At 50.9% G+C, this 10,647-nt stretch overlaps 1 protein-coding gene across 6 annotated transcripts in view; it reads right to left on the bottom strand.

The window, feature by feature from the left end:
- Positions 1–1,286: 1,286 nt before the first annotated feature.
- The window catches only part of PHACTR4 (phosphatase and actin regulator 4), a 67,869-nt gene continuing 58,508 nt past the window's right edge, over positions 1,287–10,647 (bottom strand). For all 6 annotated transcript variants that reach the window (XM_040588736.1, XM_040588740.1, XM_040588737.1 and 3 more), the window contains 8 exons: positions 7,570–8,161; positions 6,661–6,884; positions 6,057–6,207; positions 5,352–5,407; positions 4,400–4,461; positions 3,490–3,627; positions 2,319–2,395; positions 1,287–1,710 (listed from right to left, as the gene is read on the bottom strand). In XM_040588736.1, coding sequence (XP_040444670.1) covers positions 1,695–1,710; positions 2,319–2,395; positions 3,490–3,627; positions 4,400–4,461; positions 5,352–5,407; positions 6,057–6,207; positions 6,661–6,884; positions 7,570–8,161 — 1,316 coding nt within the window. In that variant the 3' untranslated portion in view covers positions 1,287–1,694. The remainder of the gene's footprint in view (positions 1,711–2,318; positions 2,396–3,489; positions 3,628–4,399; positions 4,462–5,351; positions 5,408–6,056; positions 6,208–6,660; positions 6,885–7,569; positions 8,162–10,647) is intronic.

Below are 10,647 nucleotides of genomic sequence, written 5' to 3'. Positions count from 1 at the left end.
GGGAGGGGCTAAAAGTCCACGCGCCGTGTGATTGGCGCATGCGCCACGTGAGGGCGGGAAAGGCCCCCAGGGCCACGCCCCCCGCGAGGCCGTGGAGGAGGAGCGGGGCCTGGCCCCCCACGTTGCTCCCCCGGCCATAGCATTTAAAACACGACCACGAAAATCAGGTGCTTTTTTAAAAAAAAATCCTAAAATACTTTTATTCAATAATTAAAATCTGTCGCTGAGGAGACTGATATACAATGCAATGATTTAGTCTACAGGCGAACTGTACAGGGGAAGCTGTGAGGGAAGCCCCCCGCCACCTTCCACGGGCAGGCCGCGGCTGTGGGGTGCAGGCGGCCGGGGATCCGGCCCCGGCGTTGGCACGGCGTGGGCAGCACGGCCAGGGCCACCCCAAGCGACAGAGGAGGCTGGCTGTGAGCAAGGCAAGTCCTCTCCGTTCCTGCATCCTCCTCTTCCTCCTGCCGTATTCCCTTCCTTCACCTGAAGTGGCATCTCACACATGGGTTCAGTTCTGTGCATGATACAGCAGTGGCCAACACCAGATTATTTTTAAAAAACACCCACATTTAATGGTTGGACTTGGTGATCCTGAGGGTCTTTTCCAACCTAAATGATTCTATGATTTAGGAAGAACCAATATGAAATCATTCTCAGAAGAGAAAGAACATCTTTTTAAGGTCACTTTTTAAACCTCTTCCCCTCCCTTCCACCCACACAGTGAAATTATCAAGTTTCCAGTAGGTTGAGCTGTAAAAATGAGAAAAGGCAAGTTTCACCCTGATCTGGGAGCGTAAAAAACATCTGAGAGGAAACCACAATAAAAAGAATTGACTACTCTCACAGCTTCCCCAAATTAAGAAGTTTTAGAAAGGCAACAGTCATTTCCTGGTTCTGTAATATGTTAAACCAGCCTAGATATCTCAAGACAAGATCTGTTAACATCACAGCAAGTGTGAGAGTGGGGAGGGAATGTTTTGTACATTTAAAACTGTATTTTTCTTTTTTTCTTTTTTTTTACAAAAAGATGCAGCATATGTTAATATCTATACAATTCCCTTCCAAGACAACAAACCATCGGTCAGTAGTGATTCAGGACATTAAGAACATGACAGACGCAAGCAAAACCAAAAAAAGTTAATTATGAGTCACATGTCAGTTGTCTGGCGGGTCAGCACCTGCGCAGGGTTCTCTGTACACAGCTAATATACACACGTGCTTCCTAGCACATCCACTCTCCACTCCTCAGCTTTCCAACATTAGAGCTGCCTTTTTTTTTTTTCCCCCTCTCCTCTTGGTAAGGAGGAGGAAACAAAGAGTTGCACTCCCAGGAGGAGTATGTACAGCTGAGAACTGGGCCTATCCAGGCTGAGAAAGGGAGCTGGGGAATGAACCGTTCGTTCACATGTGCATGGTCTCCTGGCAGGGATGCTGGCGCTGGAGCAGAGGCGTATTGCTGAGCCGAGCGAGGTATAGTGTTCAGTTCCAGCCTGATGGCACGCGAGATGTGTTTGTTCCAGTGAAATGCTACATTCAGACAGGATTCCCCTTCCCTGGCCGAAAGCCCTTTTCTGGATATGTTTTGAAGGCAAACCTTGGAAGAGCCGAGGTTCCACCCTCGCTGTATTGCCTAGGAGAGGGACGCAGAGAACTTCCAGTCCTCTCGGGTCTCTTGCTCCCTTCTTGGAAGATTATGGTCGATGGTACCTAAAAGCCAAGTGAAAAATTCGTGTCATCCTTGGAACTCAGGTTAAATAGTTACTGAGGCACTACAGATTGCCAAACCCAAAAAAACCCAGAGCAAACTGAATTATCTCTGAACTCTCAAGCTCTCAGTGAAGCTATTAACATCAAATGATTTCACCTCTGCCTTAGAAAGCTCTTGTGCTCTGCAAACACTCACCCTAGCCACACTGAGCAACTGTTGGGGTGGAAAATAATCACTTGAACCACGATCCACAGGTTACTTCATAGATAATACCCGAGCTAACTACTGAGCTGTTTTGTGACTGTGGCTTCTGCTGCACATGTCTCTAGCCCCAGAAAAGCACACGCCAGCTACAAGGTCACACTGGTTTCAGATACACCTCAAACCAGCCACCAGTCACTTTGAGTTTCCAGGATCAAAGTCCCAGTTTAAGGAAGAACAACGCACTTCATGCCTGCTGCTCCTCCAGTCATCCAACACCACCGAGGCAGACAGGCACATTAAATCTCCAAGTGCTGTACAGGTCATTTTCCTAAGGTTTTAATGTTTTGCCTCAGCACAGTTCTCCCAACAAGATCAAAACTCCGAGTAATGCATTCTTACTCACCTCGTGAACTGCTTGCTGTCCTCATGGACCTCCATTTCACAGCTCTTAAATTCATTCAGCTCCTTCCGGATGGCAGCCTACACAGAGGAACAGATCTTTTTTTATCTCCTGAGGCACACATATATGTATGGCACTCTCTCGGCCATCTCAAGGGAGCTCAGACATGGCAAAAAGGTGTTATACCTCCAAGACCCCTGCTCACATCTGATCTGTACCACCCTTCAGTGGTGAAGAGTTCAGAGCAGTTTTCACGGAACTACAGAACAGCTGGGGTGGGAAAGGAACTCTGGAGATCATCTAGTCCAACCTGCTGCTAGAGCAGGCTCTCCTCGGGCAGGCTGCACAGTCGTGTCCAGGTGGGTTTTGAATGTCTCCAGAGAAGGAGACCCCACAACCTCTCCAGGCAGCCTGTGCCAGCTCTCTGCCACCCTCCAGGTAAAAAAGTTTTTCCCCATATTCAGCTGGAGCTACCTTTGTTGCAGTTTGTGCCTGTTGCCCCTTGTCCTGTCGCAGGGCACCACTGAAAGGAGGCTGGCCCCATCCTCCTGACACCCGCCCTTAAGATATTTGTAGACATTGATAAGATCCCCTCTCAGTCTTCTCCAGAAAAAACAGGCCCAGCTCTCTCAGCCTTTCCTCATATGGGAGATGCTCCAGGCCCCTGGTTTTGATAGTAGGGCTGAGTGCCGCAGCTCCTCTGGTAAAGGCAGGAGCTCAGGTTGTGGCAGCACCCCAGCTTTCCCAGTCCGTTCCCACTGGGCTGAGTTTAATCTGCCCCACCTCCTGCACACTGAGGGCTGGGCAGTCCCACAAGTGGCCAGGGAATGGCTTCCCTGCAGCCTCTGCCTCAGCCTGCCCCAGCCTGCAGGGAACAGCACTCCTCCGACCAGCACCCTACACCCTCCTGTACCGCTCAGAAGCGGAGGCAGCGGCCACAGGCTGGTGTGCAAACACCGGGCTCCACACCGCCACGGAGGGTGCAGGAAGGCAGGGCTGGGTATGGCGCACAGGGTGAAGGGGCACTGGTGGTGCTTGGTGGGGTGGCAGAGGGAAAGACGAGGAGGTGAAGCAAAAGGAACAGAGCAAATCTCCTTGGCTCACGCCCCTCTGCATGGGATGCCCTGATCCAGATGCCGCCCTCCACACCTGGGGACAGGGCTCTCCCCATTACCTTGTCAGCCGGTGTCAGCTTTGTCCACGGCTTATCTGCTCTCCGGTCATAGTCTTGAGCATCTGTAACTTCCACATATTCGTTAAACCTCAGGATCTTCCTGGCCTGCAGCTCTGCCACTGTAGGCCTTTGGCTAAGCTGAGCACCAGCAAGAACAAAGGAAGTTAGTTTGTGCCTTGGCCACAACGCAGTTCAGAACTAAGCATCCCAAGCAAAACTAAAACCAGTTCTCTCACTGAGCCTGAGCCACAGATAGTGCTAGGTCCTGCTGGCCGCCTGCAAGGAACGGGCAAACCCTCTTACAGTGTAATCTCATTTGGATTACGAGGCCAGGCTGGGGCAGAACCAAGGCCACATTGCCAAGACTATGACAGACACCAAGGGGTTTGGGAACAGCCTTTACACCCCCTAAAGCAAGCAAGCTCGTTCCCTGCTTCTGCAACAGCAACGCTCACATTTCATACCCCTACAGGCCCCTGAGACGTTTTTCCCAGCTGTGAGTAACAACCACAGGTAACTTGGAGGTAATAGCTAAAAGCAGCTGTTGCTCTGCTCCGCTTCTCCCACACCATTACTTTAGAAACGGACTTTGGGGAGCCTGGTGTGAACACCGTGTTACAACAGCCAGGCCAGCACCAGCAAACCTCTCAGGTGCCAAATATAGTTCTCATCTAGCTTGTTACGCTCGATGCCAGCTCAGATCTATCACTGACAAACGTGGCCACAGTGCCAACGGCTCACCGTTGGTGACAGTCCACGTTCCAAAGTCACTGCAGTCAGAGGGCACTGGGGACACTTACACAATAGCCCTGTGACTTCACCCCCAGCACGGTACATACGATGTGCCCATAGCCACCACCATCCCGACAGCTCTGCCAGATGGTGATCACAGCACGGAGGCCAGCAGTACCTTTCTGGTGAGCCTGCGTTTGATCTCTCGCTTCTCAGCTTGACGGTCAGCTTCATTTTTCGCTGCCAAGAGAAAAAAAAAAAAAACATAAAAATACATTTTTCCTGTAAGCATCACTGGCTTTGAAAAATGCTTTCTGGATTTGAATGGAAAGCAGTACTGAGCTATATCAGATTATCTACATAGCTGAAAGCTCACTGTGGCACATCTGCACTTAGGACAGGCAGAGAGTGCAGTCCAACTCAATACCCTTCCCCACCAAGCACCCCCCTGACTCACAGTGGCACTATGGGCCTTTACACAGCGTGAATGAGTCATTCTCTCCAGCCCTGTGCGTGTTAAAGATTAATGGCCATATTGTCAAAATACATCTGAGCCACTTTGCAGATTGCTCCTCCCCAAAGCTATTATACTAATAGTTTGAAGAGAATAACAGCACAGATAAATATTTTAAATGGAAACTTCCTGAACTGACATTTCCCTTTCCTCAAGACGTTTATTTAAAACTTTTGCAGAACGAGTTATGGCCAAGAGAAACACCACTGACTGAGCAATGAACTGCTGCTTTTTGGATCATGTAATACAATGCTGTAATGTCTGGACCACAAATACAAGTCCAGCCCAAACAAAAACACCTTTAACAGTCCTTGCTGTGTAACATCAGAGCCTTAACCAGTTCACACACTTTTCCCCGAGGTGTCAATAAGATGCTTTGAATCTTATTGCTTGGTACCACTGCTAAGGTCTGATTTTACCCAGAGTCAGTTTCTGACGGTAACAAAGTACTGGGGAAAAAAAAAAAACAAAACAGCAGAACTGCTTTACTACAACAATATAACCAAAGCACAGCTCTCCATTACTACATTTCAAGCAGATTCCAGGTACACCTGGATTAAGATGTTAAAGGCAAACCTATCGTGTTACTTAGGACCACTAGAGAAGTATTACTCACGTTGAAGTATGTTCCTCTGCTCCAGCTCTTCCGCTGTTGGTCTCTGACTCAGTCGCCTAAAGAAAAGTGTGGCAAGTACATAATGTTTTATCTGGTCATTCATCACTAGGGGGTGAAGAATACAACTGCTTGGTTTCAGTGCACTGGAAAGCCTCCCTGACACACCCTTCCTTCACCAGTGGAGATCACTGCTGCTCTGTTTTGCACTCTCCTCCACTCAAACTGCTGCTCACCCACAGGCACGGGTCTGGGAAGTGCTATGGCCTCTCAAAAGCTCAGAAGCAACACTGCAGGGAGCACAAGATGACAGCAGAGCCCAGACTATCAGCAGCCCCAGCTTAATCCACCATCTAAAGCATCGGCGCTCAGCCTGCATCTATCCACATCTTTCTGCACCATCTGTGTATCATGGCAGTAACATTTCTGTAGTCCTTGAAATCTTCCCCTCCCGGTCCATTCCATTTAACCTCTGGAAACAGCGGTCTGTCAGGGGATGTTGCTCAGCTCCAGGAGGAGCTTCCAACTTTCATAACTGGGGAGGGAAAAGCAACACTGAGCCTGCCGACCCTGCTCCAGCAGCAGTGCCCAACCACCCATCACATTCCAGCACAGGCTGCTTAGACAAGGTGACGGCTTTGTCCAGTCCCACCCCTCTCACGCTGTGCCAATGGCTCAAACTTCACGCCCTCCCTCCATTCTTTGTACCTGATCAGCGTCGTCCCAATCTGGTGCCGAATTTCATTCCACTCCTCCTTGCTCTTCCGAGGGAAGACAATCTTCTCCTCCTGCAGCGTGGTTGTGTTTCCCAGCTTTATAGCTAGCGTGTCTTTCCTCTTCACTTTGTTAGCCAGCGTGCCTGCGGGGAAGAAGAGCAACGGGATGCGACTGAAGACTGCAGTGCCCGAGCACAGCGATACGAGCACGTGCCCCTGGCAGTTGTGCTCTCCCCCCTGAGGCTTGCCTTCCAAGCTCTGTACTACAGCTCCAGAGCTAGTCACTACAGAAACTGCCCACATTTCTGCGTGATGCCCACATGCTCGCCTAATGCTAGCCCACCTGAAGGGGTGGGACAGCACAAGCTGTTGCAGGAGCCATCTGCAACTGGAGGGGGTGCACCTCAGCAGATGAGCATACAGGTTTGGCTGTTAGAGCCTTTGAGAGAATGAGGAGGAGGACATGTGGTACACCATGAAACCAAGAACCAGCTGCTTTGAAGCACTGTGTGAACTAGGTCTTTGATCCAGATCTCAGTACGGCCAGGCACAAGTTCAGCAGAGAAAAAAAGCCAGCTGCAATGTCAAAGCCTTACTGTTATGGCTTTCATCTTCTTCCTCATCCTCATCATCTTTGTACAGGATGGGCCCCTCAGAGTCAGAGTCGCTCATCCCTTCATCTCCTTCCTGCTCCTCTGGCAGGACCTGGGGCACCAGTTTCGGGATGACTGTGACAGATGGCACATCTCCAATATACACACGAGGGCCCGAATTCTGCTCCTCTTCCTGGTCATCATCATCTTCTTCCTCATCGTCTGGACTAACAAGAAGCACAGTATTGCATCTCTTAACACATGCCACAGGGGCTGGGGAATACCCCCGAGATCAAAGCCTTGTTAGCTCTCCCCAGCCTGCAGAAGGCAGGTCTGTGGGTAGCCCCGGAATCAGAGATGCACGAGTCACCCCATGATCCTGCAGTCCCCTCTCTCCAAAGCACAGGGAGCTCTGGCAGAGGAAATGCCAGAGGCAGGTTCTTTGCAGAACCAAACAACCCTCTCACCTCGCTACTCTGGGATCTGCAGGTTCAGCTCTGTTATAAGTACGAGACAGTCCTTTTCCCACTTCTGTTTTGCAAAATGCTAAGGCAGGCCACAAACGCATGAAATCTTGTTTTGTCTTGGTGCAATTAAAGATAGGCCAGGCATCAGCTTGTGTTTTTAGTCTGGAACTCATTTCCCTTTGTGAGCAGTAAGATCCCAGAGCCAGCGTTAATTTAATGGGGAAGATGCATTGGCCCCACTAAGAGGTTGAAACACAGATTCAGCCAACAGACAAAGCCGTTTCTAGGCTGTTGCACAAAACAGCAAAGAAACCAGCCCTGCCCACAGCTCTCCTCAGCACCACAGCCTCGCAGAAGCAGGGAGTGACACCGACATCTCAGAGCCCAGTGTGACCCACACACCACTGCGAGGTGTTTACCGCACACGTGTACAGGAGGTACTCACACTTTCAGCATTTCGATGGTGACGGGCAGCGACCTTGTCCTGCCCAGGGTGCCATTGTCTTCTCCAAAGCCATCGTTCTCGAAGAGCAGCGAGTGAGCCCTGTGTGACCCCTCGGCAGGCGGCGTGACAGGCTGAGGGCTGGCCAGAGCCTGCTGGATACGGATGTGCAACGGGATTTGGGGCAGGCGAGGCAGCATGTGAGGTTCGCCAAACCCTTGCTCTGCTGTCCTCTTCGACACTTCCAAGGACCTGAAGTCTTCTGGAGGAGGAGTCGTAGTTGTCGTCATCTCTTTGGGTAGGTCCAGGGAGTGCGGAGGGTCCAAGACAGGGGTGGAGGCAGGCAGGGGCAGGCGTGGAGGTTCAGGGGGTACGTGTGTGGGCAGTGGTGGTGAAGGTGAGGGTGGTGGGTAAACAGAGGTCATGTGCATCGGTATCAGCGTGGGGCGGTTAGCTGTCATTGTCCTGTCGTTTGGGGGCTTGGAAGCGGTAGCTGCCTCTGACGTGTTGTTAGGCAGGAGGCCTCTCTTCGGCGGGAGAGGAGGGGAAGGCTTGGACAAGCCTGTACCACTGTTCATTGCTTGAGAAAGTTCAGCTGAAAATAAAACCCCATAAAAGTCACTGTATTTAAGAGGGCATTTTCCAGATATCCCTCACCAGTGTGGAATAAGCATGGCAAAACACTCAGAGCCCTGGACCAAGCAATCTCTTCTGCTTTTCTGCTAGAACACGGTGCCAGAAATAACCAGGTTGCAAGCCTCTAGTTTGTCCTTCCTGCAGCAAAGGTAAGACCTGGGAGAGCAGCCAGAAGCAAGCAGGCTGGGAGAGGGTCTGTGCATCCTGCTGCTTTGGAGAGAGAGAAACAGCACCAGCCCTCAAGTGACAGCAGATGGAGCTCACCCAGACCAGCACACAGCCTCAGCCAAGGAATGCAGGTATGTGGGGCACTTTATGGCTGTATTTACAGCATCAGTTTGCAAAGGAATCTGAGACATCCAGGACACCCCGGAACTCCAGCTGTGTTAACAGCTCCTTTGCACATCAGAAACTTTTGGAGAAGTCTCGCTCAACAGCGGAAGTCAGCAGAACTGCAAGCAGCAATGTGTTCTCCCTGTTTCCATTCACCTGCCAGACCCAGCCCGAGAATACCTTGCTGCCAGCAGCTCCTGCCTGTTTCAGGATGAGGTTCTGCTCTCCTCCCTCTGCACTCTGCTCCTTCAGCCCCATATAAACTTCTCTGCAACTACAAAATAACTAGAAAAACTTCTAAACATACTTAAGAGCCTTGAGACTACATAGAGCTTATCTGCTGTGTGATAGAGGGGAGAGGGAGAAACAGAGACTGTCTCATCTCACAGGAGATGCCTGCAGCAGGCAATCGAGGTTCCTCAAACACCCCTTGGTTCCTAGAGAAGAAGTCACACCAGTGAAGACTGCTCCTGCTTGTAGCCTTTAACATACATGTGTCAGTAGCTTCTTGGGCTTGGAAAGGTTTTGCCCACCTGCTTGAAGAGGATCTGATTTACCGCACGTTTCACCTGGAGTGGGTGATGGCCCCAGCACAGAGCTGGGAGGACTCCCCAGTACCAGACACCGCAAGAGGGTGCTGCTAGCAGGGATCACTTCACCCAGATAAGGCTGCATAACTGGAGAGAGGTGGGCACATTTTTGGGATGTTTGGCATTTTCAGACTTTCCCCTTGTAGATCAAGGGCCAGATTGTGCAAAACACTTGAGTGCCCTCAGCTCCCATCAACTTCAGCCCAGAGGGACTCCAGTATCTCCTCAGCAGTGCTCAAAGCCTGGCAGGACCAGGCGCGAGGCACCTTTGGGTAATTACAGAATTTGAAAGGGACCAAGCAGTTGGCAGAAGGAACAGACAGAAAAGGGGCTGGGTGCCACTCAGAGCATCCTCCCCAGCCAGCCCGTCTCCCTTCAGTTCGATAAACCCACTGCACCAACTGGCACCACCTTTTGTGACATGCCACCGTGGCCAGAGCCGGTGCTCTTGCACAGGCTACAGTAACTGTGGCTCCTGAAGCCCATTAGCAGCACCAAGCTCCCAGCCAGCGTGGCAGCACCGATTGCCTCTGCTTGCTTTTGCAAGCTGATACCAATTCCCATTCCCTAAGTGTTTTCTCAGCCTTACTTTCAGATACTGCATCACACACTGGAAAGGCTCAGAGAATGAACATAAGGGAGCATTTTCAGGAGGAACAAAGGGGTGATCTGCACAGTAATGGCCCTCCCCTCCCCACCTTAGGTCATAACAGCAGCACAAAAACAGACACATGAGTCAGAGCAGGTATCAAAGACCTGTGGAGAGCTCATGAAGCCAATTCCACTGCTGCTGCTTATCCCAAAGCCACAAAACAAGGCTCATGCAGCAACGACTGCACACGTGCCGCAGTTACAGCTCCACTGTGCCAGATGCACAGCCCTGCAGAGAGCTGCAATGCCTCTCTCTGCATCTGCATTCTCATCCAGGAGACAAAAGAGGGGCTGACTGCTGTCTCTCCTCTCCACTCCCACACCCCTGCAGCCGCAGGTGCATCGAGCCCAGCCCTGTATTGTTGGGGAGAGAGGCAGGCTGGGTATGAACATATGTTTGATAGACTGCTGTCTCCAGCCACATTTTTTGTTCCACAAGTACCTCCTGCAATTAGCACTGGGGCATTTCAAATGCCATCTGTGATGTGTGTGCAAGCAGCTTAAAGAAAACAAGAAAGTATTTCATCAAGTGCTCAGGCATGGTCAGACTAATCAAGCTGGTCTGGCATACAGGAGTGTTTAACACCCTATCAAGGTCACTTGCAAAACCTGCTAGAGCCAGGTGAAGCTGCAAGCAGAAGAGTGATGCAGGTCCTACTGAAAGCAGTGGCCCAGGCGGCTTCAGATGGTAACTTGCACATGATCTAAGCTTCTACCACGGCCTCCCAAACCACACCTGGGTACCGCCTCCAGTTTCTGTGATAGCAGTGCAGACCTGTCTGATTGATCTTCCCAGGAACGGCTCTCCTGATCTGTACTAGCCTCTGCTAATCCAGTTCAAAGATCAGGAGGTGGTCTGTGAAACATGAAC

This window comes from Falco naumanni, chromosome 3 (genome assembly GCF_017639655.2).
Source record: "Falco naumanni isolate bFalNau1 chromosome 3, bFalNau1.pat, whole genome shotgun sequence".
Taxonomy (NCBI): Eukaryota; Metazoa; Chordata; class Aves; order Falconiformes; family Falconidae; genus Falco; species Falco naumanni.
This window is presented reverse-complemented; position numbering and strand designations above follow the sequence as displayed.